Genomic DNA, 24798 nt, shown 5'->3' on the forward strand with positions numbered 1-24798 from the left:
AGGACAGTGGGCCAGGAAAACATGGAAATCAAGGCAATAGCAATATCATTTATTAAACAATAATCATTTCTGTGGCGCTTTAAGGTTTGTAAAGTAATAAGGTAATTAACTGCAAGGAGGTGCGTGAGTGGTTACTGTGGGAGAACTCCCACTATGAAAACTCCCTTTTATAATGCAGATCAACAACTCACTTATAATTTATCATTAATGCTTGGGGCTGCATAGGTGATTCATATTAAGGAAGCATCTGAGCCCACTTTATCTTTCTGATTCTCTCACTCAGTCATGTTTCCTCTCATCTTCATTTTATAAATGAGGAAACTCACAGTAGTTATGTTAGACAGAATTGCAAGGAAGGAGTATTTAATAGTCTCAAAAAAGCAAAATGAGAACTAGCTTGGGCATAGAAAAGTCTGTTTTTGGTCACACAATTAAAGAAGTTAGGAACTCAATGGTCATCTAGTCCACCCCATACATGAAAGGACTCCACAGGATAATATAGCCCCAAAGTCCCATCTTTGTCCTTAACTAGCTGAGTGATCTTGGGCAAAACCTCTCTCTGAATCTTTTCTTAGACCCATCTTTTTGATCTTCTCATCCTTTTAAATTGAAATCCCTTTCTTACTCCTAGCTGAAGATTTTCCCCAAGACTGGGTTCTTTTCTCTCTCTCTCTCTCTCTCTCTCTCTCTCTCTCTCTCTCTCTCTCTCTCTCTCTCTCTCTCTCTCTCTCTCTCCCCCCTCTACTCTCTTCCCTCCTTCCTTCCCTTCTCTTTTCCTTCTTCCTCTTTCTTTCTTTTATTTTCTTTCTTCCTCTTTCTTTCTTTTCTTTCTTCCTTCTTTTCTTTCTTCCTTCCTTCCTTCCTTTCTTTCTTTCTTTCTTTCTTTCTTTCTTTCTTTCTTTCTTTCTTTCTTTCTTTCTTTCTTTCTTTCTTTTCTTTCTTTCTTTTTCTTTCTTTCTTTCTTTCTTTCTTTCTTTCTTTCTTTCTTTCTTTTCTTTCTTTCTTTCTTCTTCCTTCCTTCCTTCCTTCCTTCCTTCCTTCCTTCCTTCCTTCTCTTTTCTTTCTTTCTTTCTTTCTTTCTTTCTTTCTTTCTTTTTCTTTCTTTCTTTCTTTCTTCCTTCCTTCCTTCCTTCCCTTCTTCCTTCCTTCTCCTTTCTTCTTTCTTTCTTTTCTTTCTTTCTTTCTTTCTTTCTTTCTTTCTTTCTTTCTTTCTTTCTTTCTTTCTTTCTTTCTTTCTTTCCTTCCTTCCTTCCTTCCTTCCTTCCTTCCTTCCTTCCTTCCTTCCTTCCTTCCTTTTACTACTCAACCTCCCTCCTCCAACATTGAGAAAAAAGAAAAAGCAAAATCTCTGTTACAAAACATACATAATCAAGATAAACAAATTTCTGCACTGGCCAAGTTAAAAAAAAACCAAACAAACCTATTAGAAGGTGGGTAGCATTCATCATTAGTCTTGTGGTTGGCCATGATACCAATTGCTGTTCCTATTCTTTCAGAGTTTGTCTTTATTATATTGTTGTCATTGTATGATTCTCCTGGTTCTCTTCACTTTACTCTGTTTCAATTCATGCAAGTCTTCCCAGGTTTCTCTCTACAACTGTCCCCTTCATTCTTTCTTAGAGCATAATATTCACATTTATATCCTGTAACTTTTCCAGCCATTTCCTTTTTAATGAGAGGCACTCGCAATCTTTCAGTGTTTTCTCAAAGTGGTCTGCTTCAGACAAAGTTGGATTGTTTTCCCCATGGTCTGAGCTCTCTGGTCGGGGTTGGGGTCTGAACACTTGACGACTGGAATTAGCCCCCATTAGCCAGCTGGGTAGAACATCAGATTCCCCTTTGGTCAGGGGTCCCTACCCCGGATATTCTGTGGGCTTCAAACTGAGCTAGAACAGAGACCCTGGACTGCTACTGGGTGGGTGGTGGGGGCAGTTCATTTTGAACTTTCTCCTGTCTCCATCCCCAGGTGCAACTCCCCTTCGCAGTCTGCTCAGGATCTGGGACTCAGAACTTGGCAGTGGGCAGCAAAGCCAGGTGGCACCTGCTCCTCATGGTGCACAGTTGGCAGACCTCATCTACAGTGTCCAAACTTCACTGTCTGTCTCCCTGGGCTGGAAAAGTGCCTATTAGGAGTTTTTTCCTCTTGAATTTCTCCCTTAGAATTTAGTCTGGTACATTTCTAGATCTGTTTGGAGGCATTTTAGAGGGAAAGAGGTAATGGTGCTCCCGTGGTCACTGCTGCGGGTCATCTTCTTGGCCCCACCTCTTTCTTCTCTTTCTCTATCCCCCTCCATCCCCTCCCTTCTCAGAGATTCAGATATTAACTCTATGCGGATGACTTCTTCATCTATACACACACTCAATCTTTCTGTTCCAATCTATCATTACTTGGCTGTTGGTCATATCTAGCTGGACATCTTGTCCTGGAGACATTTCAAACTCAACCTGCCCCAAAGAAGGCATTACCCATCCCTTTTCTAAAGTCCCTCCCCTCATTTTTCTAGTCCCTTAAGCTTAGGGACTCAGGGTGTCATCTTTGACTAGCTCTTCCATTCCCACTCCCCTCATTCCCGACGTTCCAACCCCCAAATCCAGTCAGTCGTGAAGTCCCATCGATTTCACCTCCATGATATCTCATATCCATTTCCTTTTCTCTCTTCCTACAGTACAGTCCTAGTTCAGCTGGCTTGGGGTATGTTATTTGTCCCTTCTTGCTTCGAATCTCTCCTTTCCCACATCCATCCTTCACAGAGCTACCCAAATGTCTTCCCAAAGGCACCAGTCTGACTATCATTTCCCTGTCCAACCACCTTCAGTGGCTCCCTACTGCCTCTCAGATAAACTACAAACTCCCCTTGACCAAATCTGGCCCTGCTCTTTCTTTCCAGACTTGTTTTACATGCTTTCCACTTAAAATATTCTTTGTTTGAGCCAGACTGGGCCACTTGCTCTTCTCTAAACTCAGGATTCCATCACTAGGGGAATACAAGAATTTCATGATTGGAATTCTTCCCTCCTTCCCCTCCCAGCTTATTAGAATTCCTATTTTCTTTTAAGGCACAGCTGCCTTATTCTTTCTAAAAGTTTGGTGTTCTCTCTTATCTCTACTTGAAATATCATATATTTCTCTTTTTTGCTCTTGGTATTCTTCCAATAGAATGTAAACTATCTGCTGTCTTCTATTTCTACTTGATATATAAATACCTATCTTTTTACAGTTGGTATTCCTCCAAGAAAACTGGAATTACTCCAGTAAATTTTGGAACTGGAATTCCTCCAGTAAACTGTCTGAGGTCAGGGACTAGCATTCTTGTTTTTATATCCCTAGCATCTAACAGATTATCTTGTAAATAGAAGGCATTTAATATCAATTCAAGGGAGCATTTGTTAAATATTTGTTGCATTGGAGAAATTTATCTGAAAAATGAATGGCAAGTTCACATTAAAAAGGAAAACTTAAAAGTACTAAAATGAAAGAGTTGGATGATGACATTTTAGAGCTCCTCTAGCTCTAAAATGATATGATTGTGTGAAAAGATCATTGACTTCTAGCAATTAATCAACTTTTGCTAAAGTTGATAAAGGGAACAATGAAGAAATAGGGACTATGAGTGCAATCTAATTTTCAAGAAATTTGGTGGTAAAAAGAAGGACTGAAATAAAACAGAGGTTTGCTGGTAGGTAGATTTTTTTTTTCTTTTGCAAGGCAAATGGGGTTAAGTGGCTTGCTCAAGGCCACACAGCTAGGTCATTATTAAGTGTCTGAGGCTGGGTTTGAACCCAGGTACTCCTGACTCCAGGGCTGGTGCTGTACCCATTGCCACCTAGCTGCCCTGGTAAGTAGATTTTGAATAAACATTTCTTTTTTAAAAAATAGAAGAGAGGAGAGGAGCTCACTTATGGGCCTAGAGGAAAGAGTCTTTGATGAGAGTGGAAGGAATTAATTCTCACCTCGCAGTCCCAAGTCTTTCTTCTCTTTTCTGTGCTAAATATCTCCAAATCTATATGGCACAAGCTCAAGACCATTGATCATCCTGACTGTCCTTTGGATTATTCTGGTTTACCAACAATACTTAGAATATTCCAGATGTGATAGATGATGACAGAGCCTGGATCTATGGAAATGATGAGATCACCCGGAACTCATTATAAAAGGGGAAAATGAATTGAGAGAAATAGATGAAAAGAGGTAAGAAGGTTTGGGGCGAGAAAGGGAAGAAAAGTCAGGTCTCTGCTCAGACCACCGTGGGAGGAACAAGCTCAGAAATTGGGGAAAGTGACACATCAGGGCTTGAATTATTTTGATTGTCTCACCATAAGAAAGTGGTGGGAAAATGTTACTAAAAATGCAGATTGAACTCTATAAAATGTATCCTAATTTTCTGAAAACCAGTAGTTAAAACATTTAGCATTTATTTAAATAGATGTGGTTCATCTGGAGGAAACCGGGGTGACAGTTCCAGTGGCAGAGAGGAGGGAAGTTAAAATCCTAGGATATAGGGAAAATTCGTACCCTTGTAATTTTGGGTGGAGAGGCCACAGGATCCGTGGAAGGGGCCTATGTGGAGGAGTTTATTGACAGATTGGGGGGAGAACTTGAAGGGAAGGGTTTTGTCCTGGGGAATGGCAGCCTGGTGGGAGGCTAGCTCGTCTTGCGTCAGCAATGAGAGGAAGTGAGGAAAGGGTCACTGGGTGGGCTGTTAGATTGGAGTTATTTCAGGGGGAAGGGTGAAGGGGCAGACTGCAGCCCCCTTTTCTTAACACCTGGTTCAGGGGCTGAGCTGGTTTCAGCATTTACTGAAGGACCAGGAAGATTCTTAATCTTTTTTTTCTGGTGTGTGATCATCTCACCCCCACCCGTAAGGGTGCTATTGTCTGATCTTAACATTGCAATTTAATATAATTAGTTATATTAAATATTCAGATTCCTAATTTGAGTTTCTTGGGAAATTCTGTTATCTTTTGGGCTCCTCTATTCACTTTTCCTCTTATGAACATAGTAATACTTAAATCTTTCCTAAACTTTATTTATTTTTTTAAAGTTTTTTGCAAGGCAATGGGGTTAAGTGGCTTGCCTAAGGCCACACAGCTAGGTAATTAGTAAGTAATTAGTGAGACTGGATTTGAACTCAGGTCCTCCTGACTCCAGGGCCGGTGCTCTATCTACTGTGCCACCTAGCTGCCCCTTTTTTCTAAACTTCTTAAGGGTAAGTGAGGTACCATAGGATTGAGTTTTTTTTAACTGCTTTTTTTTTTAAAAAACATGGTCTGAACTTTTGGTAAGGAAAGTCTCTCTACCTACCAGGGCAGTACCTGCTTTGTGAAGGATTACTTGGTCCACTGAGAGGTTAAATGAACTGTCACATGTCAGAGGCTGGCACGTTGGACCCCCAAGCAAGCTCTCCATCCTTTAGGCCACAGTGCCTCTCTAATATTAACCCCTCTATTTTATGAATATCATTATTCAAAATCCCAACTTATCATTCAAGAAGCACATTTACTGCCTGTCTTGTATGTGCCAGGCCCTGGCAATCCTTCTTCTCCCTCCCTTCCCTTGCACGCCCACTGGGCTGGCACGTCTGTCTGCTCTACCCTAGTCTGCCTCACATCTCCCTTTCTGCTCCCATTGCAATGATGCTAGTCAATCAGAACAGCTTTCATCTTCTTAGCAAACTGTCATGAAGGTCCCCACTGGACTCTCACCCACTGGGAAGCAGAGGTTATTATTGCCCCCATTTTACAGCTGAAGGGGTGGAGGTTTAGCGTGAGGAGGGGGTTTGCTGTAGTAGCACCATTGGGTGCTAGGGTTTGAACACTCCAGCCTCATCTACCACTGTAATAATTCAAACACAAGCATTCTTAACCTGGGACAGTCATCATCCTGGATGGAATCTAATAAAATGCAATTAATTGACTATTCATCAGTGAGTATTTGAATGGCCAGTGTGTCTCTGGTACTATGAGGAACTGGGGATACGAGGTCACAACGGAGACTTCACCTTCCAAGGGGCTGGTGCTCTGTTGGTGGAAGCCATGCACACACACAACCTACATACAAAGTGGGGAAGCATCGTCATCAGGCCCAGGTCGACTGGGAGCAGAATTCCAGACCTGGAAAGGGTTTGCAACAGGACTGGAGCTTTGACTTCTGCCCTTCTGTCCAGCTCATAGAAACTCCCATTGCAGCTCTGCCAGGAAATCATAATAGCTTGCGTCTTGGCACGAAGGATGAATTGGAGGTGGGCTAGTACCATAGGGATGCTTACTGAAAAGGTTCATCAGGAGGGGACGGGGATCTGGCCCGTGGTGGTGGCCACGTGCAAAGGGGACAGATGGAAAAGATCTGGAGGGTGTCAGCAAGGTAAAGCCACTGATCGGATGGGTCTGGAGGACGGGGGAAGGTGTGAGAGGAGAAAGGGCAAACTTGACTGAGGACTCTCATGGTGGGAAGAGAGGAGGATGAATCTCAAAACAAGTGGATGAGAAATTCATGACTTCTGGACTTAAATTTATGGAGCTTGTCCATCAATATTTAAGCAACTCAGTGTGTTGGTCCAGGAGTCAGAAAGATCTGGGTTCAAATGCAGTCTGATACTTAATAGCTGGGTGTCTTAACTGCTCCATTCCTCAGTTTCCTCAACTGTAAAAAAGAGATAATAACTGCACCCCCAGGGTTGTTTGTGAGGATCAAATGAATTGCTTGTAAAGTGTTTTGAGATGCTAATGCTACTCCTATTGTTAAATGCTGCAGTTGGGCAAGGAGCTGGACACAGAACTGGGCAGGAGGATGGCTATAGGTTGCTTCTTGGAAACTGGGAAATTCTTTTAATGACCTTGAAAACAAAAGACCCTCTTTTGGATGGTGATATTATTCCAGAATTGCCTTGTGACCACAAGTTATGGAATTCCCTACTAAGAATTGAGCTTGACCAAGAGACGATTAGTGGAGAAGCTCCCAGTGGGCAGGACCAGGCCTCACCACATCACAAATAGGAAGAATGGGGAAGCAGTTAAGTGGATGTCCTCAGCCTGAGGATGGACTGGTTACCCACGTGTGATCACTGGAATTCTCAGGAGGTCAGGAGAAGTCAAAGGAAGGCACCACAAAATCCCAATGGGGAATTTACAGGAGCCCATGGGGCAAGAACACAAGGATGGGTGGACGTTCCTGTTGACAAACGGCACACCTGCCTTCTTGACCCCCCCCCGAACCCCATGTATGTGTCACCCCATTCCTGGAATGCTCTTTAGCTTCACATCAAATCCTCTTTTCCGCAGTACCAGTATGTGCCTTGGGAATTACCATATACTCTATCTTGTGTGATGCTTCCCATTAAAATGTTAGCTTGCTATGGAGTAAGCATTCAATATCTTTTTACTGACTTGACAAGATCCAAGATCTACTGGAGACTTGGATAAATATAAATAACCGATATATTTTTTTTTTATTTTTTTAGGTTTTTGCAAGGCAATGGGGTTAAGTGGTTTGCCCAAGATGATACAGCTAGGTAATTATTAAGTGTCTGAGGACGGATTTGTACTCAGGTCCTCCTGACTCCAGGGCTGGTGCTCTATCCACTGTACCACCTAGCTGCCACCAATAACTGATTTTTTTATAGCAATGTGAAAGCTTTAATTTTAAGTGCCAACAATCTAACAGAAGCTACATGTACTATTGAAACTATAACACAGAATATATATATATATATATATATATATATATATATATATATATATATATATATATATATATGAATTATGAAAATTCAAAGAACAATCCTATAAGAAAATTGGAGGAAAGAAATTGGCTAGAGAGATATTAGGGGAGATGAAGAAAAGCTCTATAAAGGTGCCTTCATGGAATACAAGGATTTTAAAGGACAAAAACCCGCATCTCGGGCATCAGTGGTGGGGGAAAGGACAAGATCTACCATCCTGGTTCTGACCTTGTGGGGCTCCCAAGTCCGTTTCGGGACGTAGCATTTGCAAAAGGGAACAGTCAAAGGTTAGAAAGGAGGGCCTTAAATGGTATGTTGAGAAGGAACCAGTAAAACTTTTTTGAGTTTCTTACTTAAAAACTCATGCCCTGGAAAAGCTCAAATACAGGGACACTCTTTCTGTGAAGGAGGTGGAATGATGCAGGCAGGGTCTTCAGGTTTGGAGTTCATCTGAGGGGTGATAACTAACTATAAATGAAATATTCTGCAGCTACCACTGACCAATCGGATGCTGGGAAATGGGAGAGAGGGCTTGGTGGCTGAACCTGGGGTGAAGTGCCTTGTGAACAAAGTAGAGGAGACAGAGGAAGGTCCAGTCTCAAGTTCAGTTTTTGGCACATCATCATTTAGCAGCCAGACCGACATCAAGAGTTGGAGACTTAGGAAAGACATCATCTTCAAAGAGGGAGATGAACCCAGGAAGGAGGATTTGTTGTGGTTGACCTAAGAGAACGAAGAGAGCCATGTCTCTGAAATGGAGGGAGGAGATAAGAAAGGAACAACTTTCAAATGATGCAGAAACTTCAAGGATGATGAAGGCTGGGGAAATTGCCCTTATACTCATGACTGGTGTCCAAGAAGAGCCAACCTAAATCCAGATTGTAGCCATTTCAGGTGTTTCCTGGAAGTCTTCAAGAGGATGAGAAACATTTCCCAACGATAAGAGGTCTTTTCCACCCACATATTGTCATCTAATAATTATTCATGTTTGTATGGCCAGATATTATGATCTCCATATAGTCCTCAATGTTAACTTAGAAATGACTCTGTCCTATCAATCATTTCAAATGTAATTACCTCTTCATTTGTCTATAATCCAGAGAAATTGCTTGCTTTTAAGTAGTTCTGTAAATAAAAAAAAAATTGACTTCAAAACACTACTCACTTGAACAAAAATGTAACTTGGAGCTCTGGAAAACATTAAGTTTTAAATATCTAATTTCCATATTCTATAACAAGCATGATAATTGACAAACTACAAATGCTAACATGAACGTTGTTTAAACAATAGTCCCAAATGATGGCTGTGATTGTTCATTCTCTCAAATGGATAATTTGAAAAATTATGTACAAGTCAGTCCCTTCAATTAAAATAATTATAAAGCACCCAGAATTTGAATTAAGGAAAACATTACTAAATTGACAAAAAAAAAAAATCTCAATTGGACAAAAAGTTCAGTGCACAAAAATCCATTAAATGAATATTACCCAATAACTTCAAAGGTGAAGAACCCAGCTGTAAGGTACTCTTTAAATAGGATATCAATATTCTCCTTCAGAATTTGATAGCAAGCTTAAATCAATAATTTCAAGATTAATGTGCCATCATTTTATCAGGTGGGGTCCTAAGCAAACTTCCTTTTTGCCGGTTGTACAAACCACTCTTCTTTCTCCCAGTTCTGAAGAGTCAGGGACAGGGCCTAGACTTGTGAATTTATTGCTATATCAAACTTCCATGGCAGGATGGCACCTTTAGATCCTGAGTGATTTGTCCAAGGTCACACAGCCAGCATACATCAGACAGGACTTTAACCCAGGTCCTCCTGTGGTGGAGGTGAACTATCCACTAAGCTAGGCTGCCTCTCTTGTCTTTGGAACCAGTCACCCTCCTGCAAAGTGTTATGTCAAATTTCCAAATGACTCCACTCATCCCTCTCTTGGGCAATACCCTTCCCTCCCTTCCCTGCTTCCTCAGAGGCACTGCCTTCTTCTGTTTGTTAGAATCTAAGTTCTTCTTTGTGGACCCAGACTTTCTATTTACCCTATGTTGGTATCTCAGATTTGTGCTAATAGAAAGTAAGAAGATACACCTGTATGTTTGTGTAGCCTTGAAATTATTAAGTAAGCAGAGTCGTTTCTCCTTCACCAAATGGGGACACCAAAGTCTTTAACAGGACAGAAGGCTTGGCAGAAGAAATTATTAAAAAGGGAGTGAAGTAAGCAACCTTTAGAAAAGAACATTTCTTTTAAAAGTTGAATATATCTATATATCTTTATCTATACACACACACGTGTGTGTGTGTGGATCTGTACATACACATAAATGAAAATTATCTTGCTTATTCCGGAATTTTTCAAAATAATAGTAAAAAGGAAACTAAACTAGCAGGAGACCTTTTTAAAAAAAATTTATTTTTAACCAGGCTCATTCTAATAGCAAGTTGGATACATCCTTGGCAAGATATTTGGAAGTTAAGATTGTGAGATTACTCTTATATATACTTGGTAAACATCTTATTCTGCAATCCATAAATACATACAACACAGCCATCAAAATAAATTGCAATGGCCCATTCATTGATGCCAAGATGCCACCTGGCCTTTAGCGCTTAGGGAAGAGAAACAGAAAGGCAAAAGGCAATTTACAATATAACTACAGTACACAATATGTAATAAATAAAACACGTTGCCATGATATAACAATCATTTTTTTTAAATCCTCATTTTTTTAAATTCTGGTAAGATCTCCAAAAGAAATTTTTATTTTTAATTCAAAATGAATCATGTGAAATGTACATACAAATCCTGACTGGACAGAATAGAAAAATATCTTATTAGGATGATTAGAAGAGCAGCTGGTATTTTTATAATTTTGTGATTTATAAAGCAGTTTACAGAAGAACTTGTTTTAGCCTCACAGCAACCCTGTGGAGGGAGGCAGGGCAGATAGTATGATCTCCATATACAGATGAGGAAACTGAGGAAGAGAGAACTTGAATGACGTGCCCGGAGACATGGCAGCCCATGACAAGAGGTGGGATTCAAACCCAGGCCTTCTGGATCCAAATCGAGTGCTCTTTCCCTCAGACAACAAGGGCAGTCGGAAACAGCTTTAGGATCAATTTCTGCTTCGTGCATATATTCAGAAACCCCCCCAGATTTACATAATATACATCATGTGCAAATTTGAGTCCACTTAAGAATTATGAACATAAAACATTATTTCCACAAAGCTGATAGTTAGGCAAATTATGCATATAAACAGAGCTTAAAAGGCAAATTTGTTCAATTTTTACAGAAAGACCAGTTAATGACTGTCGATGAATTTTATAACCTATCAGCATTATTAAATGAGAAAAATATATTCTTTCACGCTTGTAATAATACTAAACACTAAAACTCAGGTTCTGTAGTAGCAAGGAGAGTGGAACTGTGCTACCCAGGGCTGAGGATAGTGTGGGTGATGGAAGGTATACTAATACTGTAACCTGGCTATTGTGGTTTCACTACCGTGAAATGCTATGAGCCCATGGATTTTCATATGGCTGATTAAAAAAACCTGAAGATTTATTTCAGCAGGAAAATTGTTTGACTTCAAAATTTGATATATAAATCCTAACATTTAAAAAGGTTAGTCGCCATTCACAAAGATAGCATATTTATGAAATTAAAATGGATTGACAACTTTTACAAAGAGGTAAAAACCAAAAGGCTCAAGTGGCAGAAATAGATGGCAAGCATCGTTAAAAAAAAAAAAATTTAACATCATCATGATTATTTTGGTTGGCTTGTACATATCAAAAAAAAAACAATGAGAGTTAATAGAAATAATGCATTTATGCTTAGAAACAATTGCCATTTCTTAATTGAGCATTAATGTGTCACGAAAATTACCATATCAGACATTAGTAAAGATGGCTGTGACTCATGCTTGTCATGTTTCCCCCCTTTTACCTAGCTTCCACACAAATACTAGGAAATGCATGAGAAAATTAAAAAATAGATAGGAATAATCAGAAATATTTAGCATGCAAAATTCATGATTTGGGGGAAGGGGTTGGAGGATGAAATAAACAGTTGAGTTTCTGGTATTGTTCTCAGTTCTAGGTTTTACATCTTTCACTAGTCCCCATGCCAGCCAAAAACAGAGAGTCAAAGAGAGTAGAACAACAGGAAAGGACTCACTACTGGGACACAGTTGTCCTAAGCCTGGTTAGGAAGAAAGGCTATTGCCTCAAATTAAAAATATCTGAATATTTTGCATGGGAGATGAACACAAACCATCCTCAGATGCAAATGCATTGCTAAGCCTGTGGAACTTCAGATACCATCTTCAAAATAAAACACAGCAACTATTTTTCCCTTTTTGTCTTGTTTCCGAGGCTTGAAGCCTTCAGTAATAAGTATTTGAGCCAGAAGGGACTAGAGATCATCTATTCTAATTCTTCGCCTTGCTTTCTAGATAAGAGGGGAAGTTAACGGCAGAGAGCTCGGCTCTCCTGATTACAAAGCCAAAGCCGGGCTCTTTCTACCAGAGCCTGCAGCCTCGTCCTGCCTTTGATACAGGTATTGGTAGAACATCCTGAGGGCAGCGCAGCGAGGCGGCAGAGTCACCGGATTTCCAGGACCCGAGGTGGGTGATGACCCCGGCTGAATGAAGCCCAAGTCCTACCCCTGGGTCGTCCTCCAAATCACGAGCACCAGAAAGCGGAGCTAGCCATCGGAGGTGGCTGTTCCTGCAAACGATGGCAGCTGACAATGCTCTGGGGACAGCTCTGCCCTGAGTGCCAAGCCTGGCTCACAGATGGGGGAGACAAGATGAGGAGTGGGGAGGGGCAGGGGGCTGGTCGAGTGGGGCAGAGAGAAGCACCTCGGCCAAAAAAGAACTTCTAGGCAGGCAAAGGAGCGCAGACCCAAGAGAAGAAATGTCCACTGGATCATCTGGTCTTGTACTAGCCTCACTGTCTGTCCACCTAAAGCTGATAATGAACGTAACAAAGGAGATGGCAAACCAAACATGAGCTGATTTTAGGTAACATGAGTTTTCAAATGATGGCATCTGGCCCCTCTCCTTCCTCAGACCCTGGCGTGCGCCCACCACCTAAGCACTCATAAGGGCTGCTGACGGTTACCAGAGTGACATCAGGTCAATGAGATAATGAATCCCACTCTGAGGTTCCAACTTTTCACAATTGTTGTGGTTAAAAAAGCTGAAAATTTTATAAGAAAACATTGCTACATATTTATTTAATAAAAGGGCGTGTTTATTTATGTTTACAAACAGGTTTCAAAAACAAAAGGAAAACATGTATGCTGCTACTACTAACCTTTTTTTTTTCAAAATGCCAACAGCCCTCATGCCGTATGAAGGTTTCTTAAGATTTATTAGAAAAATCAACACAGTTCACTCACAGTTCACCAAGACATCACTAAACTAACAGGTTTAGACAAAAACAAAAAAGGACTAAGGTTTTGTTGTATTTTGATTTAATTCAATTTGCCTGAAATAACAAAAGCATTTCAAGCACCTTTCATTACGTAACTGATGTCCCGCATTAAACAATCTACTAAATTCTGAACAAAAAGTTATTTAACAAGTTTTTCAAAATTTTTAAAAATTAAACAGTTGTTTTCAAAACCATTAAGTAGTAAATGTATTTAAGAAACTAATTAGGACAGAGGCCATAACTTCATTAGGACACCGCTGCTCATGTTTTCACAAAGCATTAGTGTTATCTATTTGGCTATCAGTATTAGCAATTTATCTACAATATTTAACAAGGTAAATTGTAGGCAAAAATTTAGTACAGTTTCAATAGAAACACCCTTTTTCCTGAAAATACAGCAGTATTTGAAGGACTAATTTTCTCTGCATCAGTTATAAGGAAGCTTCCCATCTATGAACAGGAACAATAAAAGTATCTACAAACCTTGTAAACAGATCTGTATCATTTATAAACATAAATAATCCAAATTATTAACAGCCAACAGCAGAAATTAAAGTATCAATTCAATGATCCAGGCCTTCATTGTCTTTCTCAGCTTTCCTCCTCCCTCACCCCCTTCAAGGATTAAGAGAAACTAAAGCTTTGCTAAACACACCATTCAGGACCATTCGGAAGTACGCTCGATGATCCACAGGTCACTTATGCCGAGTTACTGGTTTATCAGTCAGAGTTCATTACTCCCCACCCCCCAAAAAGCACCCTCAAAGTCTGGCGGAAAGCTTTTTTGTTTTAAAAAAATAAATCTACATTCGTACAAGTTATGTCTTCTGTTGAAGTCCAAGACAAGAATTCTATCTTGTCCATCACAATGTGTGAAAAGACCCAGTTTCGATTGGTTTCTTTACAATGCAGCTAGTGTGTTAACATTCAGCTTACGATCAGAGTGATGTTTCCAGGCTATGTAGTGGGCTTCCTGGGGATGAAGAGGTAGCAGACTTGTTCATTTCGGTTTTAAGATGAATTCCGCTGTCCACGGCATTATTATTTTTGTTAGAAGAGGGTGGAGGACTCGAGTTACGCTTTGTGGGGGGATTGTCTTCAGTATCAGTGTCATCAATAAGGGGAATGTGAGGCTCGGAGTCCTCTATCCTAAACTCAGGATGCGTCATAAAGTTGTGAATGGACCTTCGTGACTCCGTTTTTTCTAGCCCTTCATATAAAGAACTACGAAATGCATTCACCACTCGAATCTGCGAGGAGAGCAAGGAGAGCACAGTATTAGAAGCTTACAGACGGGGGCCACTGAAAATGGCTTATTTATGAGTCTGAATCCACAAACAGCAAGGTATGAGTGAGTCATATTGGCATGTAATGTGCAGTGGGACTTGCAATAACACTGTAAAAAAACCAAACATTTTAGTAAGACACTGCAAAGAACGACAAAACTACACACTCTTAACAATCAAGATGTCTAGAGTTTAAAGTTGTGTTAAAATAATCACATCATTGGTCAATGGCTGAGACTTTAAAAGTCAATGTCAAAATGAAGCCATTTGAAAAAAATGTAAAAAAAAGCACAACAAAAACTTAACTATACATAAGCTTAGCCCATTTTAATTACAATGTTTATTGGAAACCAATCAGAAAATGCTGAACAAACTCAAGCACAAAGGGTTACTATTTATCATGCTAGGAATTGGGGGGGCACCAACTATGAAAAAGCCAAGCAGATATAAGCCGAATGCAACAATGAATTGACACCTAGTCCTCTATGCCCTTAATTAAAAAAAAAACCCCAAAACAAATCCCTTCAAATTATGCAAAATATGCCACATTAACAGATATAAATATTTGAGTATATGCCAATTTCCCTAATGAGTTTGAATATTAAAAAACACATCCTAAACATCAAACTATATTCCAGAGGAGAGAAAAAGATGAACATGCATTGTGATTTCCTCTAGCACAAATTCTCATTTCTTTAAGAACACTACATATGCAAACTTTTCTATCAATTCTTTCACTGAACCCCAAAGATAGAAAGCTATGCCCAAAACTGACAAATTTAGCAGCATTATTACACAAAGTTTTCTGAGAAGGATGAATTAAAGTAGATTCTAACATGAAAAGAGTTAGACCATCTTCTTAGCCAAGTCTGAGTGACTTTCAATGAAAGACAAATTTTCAAACATTTAATTCTTCATTACCTTTTAAACAAAAACAATCTCAATCTTTTCCTATGGCTCAAAATTCTCCTCTCCAAAAGTCTTTTCTAATAAATCCCAAATTAGGTACCATTTTGTTAATTGTGAATAGGTACAATATTTCATGTAGTCCCAGCAATAAAAATACAATATGGTCAATTCCTATTTGTGTTTACAGCTTTAAGATTATTTTCTGGCTGATATGAATGTATTATTTCCGCTAACTGAGGCACCAAACACTCTTGTGCATGCAATAATTTGCTTCCTGAATAAGTAAGGATAATAATCCTTACAAACCTATCTGGTCCAGGGTCCTAACGTTTGATCAAGTACAAGCAGTGCCCCTTGGGCAGCACCCTCAGCTTCAGTTTCCAGTCAAGGGGAGGACTGGTGGAGGTTCTGAAACTCCACACTCGGCCCTTTCTCCCAACTCCCAGTCTGGGTGGTTTGCATCCTGCGCTCTAGGTAAAGCTACAGGATGCAATGCACACTGCCTGGCAAAGAGCAGGTACTATAGTATAGCTATCATAATTATTAAGAATATTTATGCAAAGAAAATGGGGGGGGGAACCAAACATCTTCTAGTAAAGCATAAAAATAGAAGGCAAAAGGATAGATTTACATATTTAACGTTATTTATAAGGAAAGCTTTCAATGTATTGGTCTTTGTCTATATTCAGAGTACTTCCAGGGAGTAGAAACTCCTAGAATTTGCTTAAATTTCCCCTTTTTAAATGCCCACTTAATTTACAGAAAGGCATTGCTTTTATAGACCCTTGCTGATGCCTTGAAGGAGGGGATTTTGTGGTGAAATGGAACATGTGGCAGTGTGGCCAAGTATTCATCAGGAATTAACAGCTGCCAGAGAAGAGGGCTAAGAACTCCCAAGGAGGAAAGGCATGCCTACGGACTGAAAATTCTAACAAGGCAGTGGAGGAAATAATATGTTTAAATGAGTGTCATAGGTCAGGTCATTTACCCTAATCATATCACCATCAAAAGTTATGAAAACTTCAGTCTTATGAGATTTTTTTTCCTATGGGAACATTTTCCAATCTCATGACCAAAGTCAATGGAATTCACTTGGAGGTTGTGCTTACCAGAACAGAAGTGATTATAATACTTTGTTTTTTCTCCAAAGGTCACAAAAAGCAACCAAGGATAGCCCAATCATTGGTACCTTTCACCTGGTCACTACTTTTTACTTTTAGATCCAATCATTGGTGCCTTTCACCTGGTCACTACTTTTTACTTTTAGATCCAATCATTGGTGCCTTTCACTTGGTCACTACTTTTTACTTTTAGATCCATCCATGAATCACCCAACAGCCAGAATTTTGGTGCTGAGATTCTCCAAACTGCACTCTGCTGGTCTTATCCAGCTGGTGAGGCCCTGCCAGAGCTGAGCCCTTGATAAACCAGAAGCCTTAGCCCAAAAGCCAAGAGAAGGATCTTTAGTGAAGGGTTCCTGAATAGGAATTCATATGAAAGCCTTGCTTCACATGTCATGGAGACAACAAAAATTTAAATTTTTACCAACTGGGCTAACAGTTAGACCAGGCCCCTTGCATCTACACAGATCTCTATTCAATTTTGTCTTGTTGGTTTGGGGTCTATTTTTCCAGCCTGCCAAGATCATTTTGGATTTTAATTTTGTCATAAAGTATATTAGATATCTCTCTCATCTCTGTGACATCAGCAAAGCAAGGCTCTTTGAGTCACAGGTAAAATGGATAAACAAAATAGGGTCCAAATGGATAAACAAAATAGGGTCCGGTGGCCAGTTATGAATCTAATGATGATCTATAATTTATGAATACGGTCACTCAATCAGGCATGAATTGAAGCGAATTACAGTTACTTAGTCCCTATTTAATCATAAAAGACAAATCTGATGCTAACACCTAGAGGTGTTCAGAGCATTGTCTTGGTCTCCTTATTTAGCAACCCTATTAAAAAAAACAAAGTTAGTTTGAATCTTTGGTAAACTTGTACAAACTCCCACTGGTTACTGCTTCACTAAGTGCTGAGAGATCACTGTTAGAATTTTGACTCAAGGGGGCAGCTAAGCGGTGCAGTGGATAGAACACCGGCCCTGGAGTCAGGAGTACCTGAGTTCAAATCCGGCCTCAGACAATTATTAATTACTTAGCTGTGTGGCCTTGGGCAAGCCACTTTAACCCCATTGCCTTGCAAAAACCTAAAAAAAAGAAAAATACAAAAAAAAAAAAAAAAGAATTTCTACTCATGTCAAGTCAGTCAGTGGTCCAGTTTCTGTCCTTGCCCTTCTTTTTCCACTCCTTATAAAGGTGCATCTGCCCATCTCTAGTCTTGTGAGAACTTTCTGGTTTCCATAATTTTTCCACAGAATTACTCAAGCAGGTGAGCAATCTAAGCAAGCCCTTTTCCAGGCCATGAAACATAACTCATGGGACCTTTGAAATGGATTCCCATGAAGCAGTTCTTTACTACTTCCTCATCTACCTTGGGCTTCCATGCTCCCTCACTTTTTATGCTTGGCTCTTTCTAGTCTGATGATCGTTCTTAATAGAAGATCTGAGATGGAAATTTAAAAAGCACACACGAGTTGGCTTACTGGTCACCTAGAGAAATTTTAGAACTGCTCCAGGGCTGTGATAATGCACTGGTACAAGGTGATGTCACCTATCACAAAAAAGAGCTGGTGTGTGGGTGTGCAAAAACCAGAGGCTTCTCTCCCATCTTAGTGGCCAAAGTGGACACCAACTACTTTACCTATATTTCCATGCCATATAAATGTCAAATAGAAGCTTATTTATAAAACTCACTGAATGGGATCTAGAATTCTTACAATGAAATATTTGAGATCTAGCAATCTAGAGAAGCTCTATTTTGCTTGACTGGATGAAAATTCCAGTCCTTGATTTTGTTTTTCTGAAAGAATATAAAAAATAAACTGAATAAGAACAATGAATGATAGGCACTGAAGAAAAAAGCAAGAAGGCATCAGTATTGGAAGAGATGTGCTAGGCTTGCAGCTGAAGGTACTGCTGAGGACACTGAGTAAAGTCACAACACCACTAAGACTATTTGCAAGAATAAGATGGATTCAAAGGGGAAAAAATGTAGAAAAGCTTTGTCGCTATAAAATTTTACATATATGCAGCATTAGAAGTTACACAGTTATCACTATATGCATTGAGAAGGTCAATCTTCACAAAACTCCCAAATCATGGAAGTCAAAGGTATTTTCTTGTCACAGAACAGAGAGTCATTTCCACGGAATCTCTTCCCAAGAGAAGGACAGAAGACCTGACAGAGTCCCTGCAGTCTGACATAGAGCAAAGTGGGTCTGGGGGCTTAGCTTTGGATCCTGGGTCTTACTGTCTATGTGACTGAGGTAGTTCTTGAATCTCATTTCACTTCATAGTAACTGGGGGGGGGGGGGGGGGGGGGGCGGGGAACCAGTATGATCCTGCAAAGAGACAACCTAGGAGAAACGTTCTGAGTAAGAATCACGCACAAGCAAGCCCAAGTCCTCCTCTACTCCTGAGAGCTCTGCCAGCGGGTAGGGCTGTATCCTCTCCTTCAACTCCTCATCACTTTTTACCTCCCCGGGTCTCTTAGTGCTTCCAGGCCATGGACAAGATTTCTGCCCCAGATGGAGCTGAACCCGTCAGAAGTCCACAACTTCCCTGGGGGAGGGAGAGTTGTGAGTGAGGAAGGGTCTAAATATTTGTGAAATATCCTGGGGAAGAGCCTCCATGAAATCTGGATAGCAGGAATTCACTGTAAAGGTGAAACAATTAAATCCCAAGACTTTTTAGAGTTTGTTACTTTCTGAAACCCTGGAGGGGGGAAAAATACACCTGTTAATAAGTCTCAAGAAATGAAGATGACAGAAATGTACTGTCAGTGAACAGTCCAGAAAATTTTAACCTTAGTGGAATAAGTAAATGAACTAGTCTGTTGGATCATTTGAAATGACTTGAAAATAAGATCATTCAAATAAACATATCGATACCACAGAGTTCAGAAGTTTAGGGACACATTAACAGCATCTCAAACAGAGCCAATGAGAATAGCTTCAGAAGCCACTCGCAGGCAACCAGTTCTCTAAAATTGCTGCTTGCTCAGGGCCCCAGTCCTCAAACCGAGCAGCTTAAAAAATAAAAAAGATCCCATGCATTTTCAGTTTTAAAAATGCTCTTTCTTGGAACAGTGGGAACAATGTGCAGGCTTTTGGGAACAGTGCAGTAGAAACATGTTTAAAGGCATATACTCAAACATTTATAGCAGTCTGACTAGCTCCATACCCTCAGATGATTCCCTATGTGGATAAAGCACAGCTCAGCACATAGGGAAACTCATAGGTTTTGTACCAGTCTTAGATTTGGATGTCATTGTTTTATCTCATATCTAAGTTGCCAAAAAATGTTCAACTTGCCCCCTGCCAAAAACAAACAAAACAAAACAAAAGCCTTGAGGTCTCAAACCACTTGATGAAAAAAAAGCTTATGAGAGGCCTGAACAGTGAGTCTACACATCAAGGAGAAAATGAGAAAGGTCAGGTGTGTGAAGAGGAAATGTTAATTCATGCACTTAGGAACACACACTCACACCCCACAGTAGTAGAAGCGGTAGTAGAGGAAAACACTACATGTGTAGGGGTAGAAATATTGGTTACATCATGGTGCTGGCTGGCGATGGAGGGTTGCCGCCTTAGCGCCCCCTGAAGGGTACTTCCGCTCTGGAAAGCATTGACTACATCCATCTGCAAGGAATCAGAGATCGTGACAGCGGGCTCAGCAAGAGAGAGAGAGAACAAGAGCAAGGACCGTCCGTCCACAACACATCAAAGGTCAAGAAAAGGCACTTCTCAGAGAGCAGGTTTAGGCAAGAGGAGAGAGAAGAGGAAGAAAGAGGAGCGGGAGGAGACCCACCGCACACCACCAAGGAGGTCTCCGAGGCCCCAGGACCCCGGCTGGGGAAGGGCGGGGGCCTCGAGGACACCTTCTACCTCCCCCCACCCCCAGCTAGATCAGCCCTGGATCTCCCTGGCAGCCCCAGCTCTCCCTCCGCCCATACCTGAGTTTGGATTCGGTTCAGACCCCTAAACCACAAGATCTGTCCTCGGCGTAACTCTCGCTCAGCGTGGTCGATCTCTTCAACATCTTCGGCTAATTCTTCCTCAGGTATTTCTTCTTTCTGTGTTCCATGACCAGCTTCTTTAAGGAATTTTAAACGGCTAGTTGGGACTGTCGAAATTAGCTATGAAGTAGGGGGAAGAGCTCTAAGAATAACTCAAGTACAGATTTAAACAGGTCAATTTTACATAGGAGATGCTTTTAAAAAGATCAGATTAGGAGCTCTTACTAGGATCTTAGTAGGATCCCATCAATCAAGTTATAAGTTTATCATTAATCATAAATATTTACTATCTTTTCCTACATGGAAAGAAATATGGCTACATGTTTAATATTTTACTTAACTAAGCAATTTAGCCTGGTTCCAAGCTTTACAAACATACTATGACATATTTTGTTTCAAATAAAATACAAACTTGGTGATAGTCCTCTTTGCTGTAGGTAAAAAAAAATTATACATATAAACTCTTCCAACAGAAAAAGAAAATCATATCACTAGAAAATATGTAACTAAAAGGTCTAAACTGACTTGTAAACACTAAATTATAGGATCGAATCGAAGACTTGAAATAGCATTGAATACACAACAGCTGCCCCTCCACACCTCAAAGCAGATGTGGAATTCTTGATATGGTAAGGTAACTGGAACTCCCTCAATAACCTGGGAAGGTCAGAGGAAGGTTCTTTGGAAGATGACCATGGCTTGGCAATGTATGGAGAGGGCTTGAGGTGAACTTTCAGGATGGTGATCCAAAGCAAAAAAAGGAAAACTTAAGGAAATTTCGTTCCAACTTAAGAGGTTATCTGAAAATAGATTTTTGAAGTTACTCAAAAAGGGTAAACCATGACTAGAAATTATTTCATGCACACAATAGGCAATTATGTAGGCTTGTATGCTTATGTTGAAAGCCTCTGAAAAAAAAAGGGAAGTGAGCTAAGCCATAAACGCTGGTGGTGGTGGGCAGGTAAAGCGGTGCAAGAATGCTCATGCTACCTCAACTTGAACATAGTAATATAATTCTTACATCACATTTATGTTGAAAAATATGATACTGATTAAACATTAAGAACGAATATCAATTACAAAGAACATTTTCACCTTTGCCCTTGGGGGAAAAAATGACAAGCAATGAAATAACAGAAACACACTGAAAAGTTTAGCATGGTCTGGCATTTCTTTTTTGGTTTCCCCAGACTAGAGAGGACTTCAACATTAATTCTGTACTCATTACTACTTCTGTAAATGAATAGAAAAAAAAATCATCATTGAAATTTAGCAATCATCTTCAATGATTTTCAATCCCATCAATTGCTTTTAAGCTTCTCAGAAGAGAAGCCCTGAAAGTTATAAAAACCTCAACCAGTTGATGCAGTACTATGGCCAGCCTTGGACCCGAGCTGGTCCTTGGTGAATCACCACCTCTCTCTCCTCTAGAAGTGCAGGCGGACAATAGGCCACCCTGCCCTGGCAGAGGGTATCTTGTCCCCTGCAGTTTCCTGAACCAATGGACTCGGGTCTAAGTCCCTCCATAGGCAGACCTGAAATCTTTGTGAACCGATGACCAGAATGATACTTCCCTGGAGTCAAGCAGTAGACCGAGTTTATTTAAAAAGCAAAAGAAGAAAACAAAACACTAGCAAAAAAAAAAAAAAAAAAGTGAAGTGTCTTTAAGTCTTACACAAATAAAAGTGAGATTTTTACCTGGCCCCAGAGTAATGTTCCCATTCCTAGGAATACTGACCACAGCCACTGGGCTAATGAAAGTTTTGAACAACTGAAAGGTTTTCCACCAAACTGCACAATTATTATCTGGGGGAGCAATCAGAGTAAATTCATTTAGTAAAAACAGTTCTCTTCTTAAAGGAATATTTACTATTTAAGAAAAATAATTGTTTTTCTTCTATAGTATTTTAAAAAAGTATCATTGATCATTTTGTAATTTCAAAGTGAAAAAACAAAGAAACAAAAACCAAAAACTTTAAAAATCTTTCTAAAGAAGAATAAGTAGTTACATGCTAATTTTAAATATTTAAAAAGAAATGAAAACTTAATTCCTATTAATTAAGACTGCATTGATGTATACAACAAAATGAAATCCTAAACAACTTTTTCTTACTTTTGCTGTGCTTTAAACAACACTATATTTTTAATTATGTAAGAAAAGAAGATTAAGACATTATTTTTATAGATTCTCATTCACAAATAGCTCCCACTGAAATGTTAGAATATGTCCAAAGGACTCTTCATTGTGGAAGGGCTGATGGAGGCTCCCTGGGGTTCCAAAGTACCTGAGACTCAGTACCATCTCAGAGGACCCTCCCGGGTGCCCCCAGGAAGGCAGGGAAGCAGCATCCAAATGACAAAAAGCTCACCTAAAATCAAGGGAGGTGAGGAGTGCAAGGGTTTTCTTCCTCATTTTATAGCTGAGGAAACTGAGGCTCAGAGCAGCCAAATGTCTCACCAAAAGTCAGGTGGCTTCCAGGTGGCAAGGCAAGCAGAGAGACTGAAACTAGGCCATCTGGTTCCATCCCAGAGTCTACCTACTGAACCACAACTGCCACCAACATGGGGCTTTCTTATTCCAAGCTGATTAGAACCAGAAGACAGGAACCTCATTTTAAAAAAATGACTCAGTGAAGTTGTTTGGGGGGGGGGGAAGCATTTTTTTATGCATTATACACTGTAATGTTTCTTTAATGCCACAGATATACATTTGAATCTCATGGGTCTTAGGAGAAAAACAAATTAAAAAAAAAAAAACAAAGCTTAACAAACTTTAGTACAAAATTTTTGTTATGTCAAGAAGCTTAAGTTCAATTTTATGATGATGTGGGCCTGGATTTTGCCAAAACTTGTAAGGAAAATATTTTCACGGAAATGGTTTTGAAAAGTGGAATCTCCTCCATGATGATTGCTACATGCCCAAATTAATAGTGACTACAGATATCTAAAAGGTATTTTCCAGTGCCCAGAGTAAAAAGTAAATGACATATCAACAGCCAAAAATTTTAAAATCTTTATTTTCATTTACTTAGTATTACTGGCAATCACTGAGAGTACGCATTCGACTGCTGAAAAGGCTCACTTTTAAACTCTCAATCTTACTGTGTTCACTGACTTCTTGTGTGATCATGCCCAATTCACTTAATATCTGTCTTGGTGTCAGATCATTTGTCAAAAAATGCCACAGGGCCAATTGCTACACGAAGACATACATCATCTATATCAGTAAATGGTATCCCTTACATACAAAGTCATCTGACATTTTGGTAATCTACGCATTTCCTCTAAAAAAAATGGTTTCTATTTTTTTCTACTGATACATTTCCCATTTCTTAAAAAGACTTGCTTTGATAATGACATTTCAAAATGCAAAATGTACTGACAACTTTAAAAAAAAATCTGATTCTCTTTTTAAAAAAGTGGAATTTCAACCCTAATCTAGTTTTTCAATGCAAGAAGAATTTGAATTCAATACAATACAAATGAAGAATTTAAACAGACTTGGCTCTCATCTCTAGGTTAAGTCTACCAGTCAAATATCTCTGATACAATAACAAAATTTGGAATTGTCTTTATAATCACCTACCTGAATCACAAAAGTACCCAGAACAATTGTACAGAAGATGATATTTTTGAAGATCCCTTCAAACACATTTCTTTCACCATGAATTTTTCGGGCATTGATCTCATTAAACAATTGCATCAGTACGAAAGTGTTAAACACGATAGTATAATGTTCTGAAGGCGGAGCATGCAAAGGAGCATTTCTTCCACTGTCAATATCGAAAAATTTTTCCCCTGAAATAATCAAAAATTGGCATTTTGCAATTATACATAAAACACACTGAATGCATTTAAAGTTATGTGTGCAAGTTACTGAAATAAATAATCCTTCGGCCTCAAGGGAGGCAGTGAGAAGCTAACATTTTAAAAGTGCCTGCTGTCTGTCTGAAAAGCAGGAATTGTAGAAATTTTTAAAAATAAAAGGATCAGAGATATTAGGTTGGAATAAGAATTCATTAACCAAAGCTCTGATCAGTGTCTTACCGGCAAACAAGAGGGTAAAGACCACCACAAGTTGATAGACTGCTTGACCCAGGATATTTTTCATCATTGTGCGAGAGATGAGAGGCTTATTTCTACCATAAGGTTTCCGAAGCAAGAGAGATTCAGTAGGTGGTTCAGTTGCCAGAGCCAGGGATGCCAGTGTGTCCATGATGAGATTTACCCATAGCATCTGTACAGCCTTTAGTGGTGAATCCTATAAAAAGACAGGTTTCCTCATAGACATTCAGAAAT

The 24798-nt window shown here is 39.6% G+C and overlaps 1 protein-coding gene across 4 annotated transcripts in view; it reads right to left on the reverse strand.

Moving 5' to 3' along the window:
• Nucleotides 1–12960: 12960 nt before the first annotated feature.
• ATP2B1 (ATPase plasma membrane Ca2+ transporting 1) overlaps nucleotides 12961–24798 on the reverse strand; it is a 115260-nt gene continuing 103422 nt past the window's right edge. For 3 of the 4 annotated variants that reach the window (XM_074226562.1, XM_074226563.1, XM_074226561.1), the window contains 6 exons: nucleotides 24547–24760; nucleotides 24086–24297; nucleotides 22198–22305; nucleotides 20437–20619; nucleotides 20036–20122; nucleotides 12961–14415 (listed from right to left, as the gene is read on the reverse strand). In XM_074226562.1, coding sequence (XP_074082663.1) covers nucleotides 14104–14415; nucleotides 20036–20122; nucleotides 20437–20619; nucleotides 22198–22305; nucleotides 24086–24297; nucleotides 24547–24760 — 1116 coding nt within the window. In that variant the 3' untranslated portion in view covers nucleotides 12961–14103. The remainder of the gene's footprint in view (nucleotides 14416–20035; nucleotides 20123–20436; nucleotides 20620–22197; nucleotides 22306–24085; nucleotides 24298–24546; nucleotides 24761–24798) is intronic. The other variant, XM_074226564.1, reaches the window with a different exon arrangement.

Source organism: Macrotis lagotis, chromosome 2 (assembly GCF_037893015.1).
Source record: "Macrotis lagotis isolate mMagLag1 chromosome 2, bilby.v1.9.chrom.fasta, whole genome shotgun sequence".
NCBI classification, from domain to species: domain Eukaryota; kingdom Metazoa; phylum Chordata; class Mammalia; order Peramelemorphia; family Peramelidae; genus Macrotis; species Macrotis lagotis.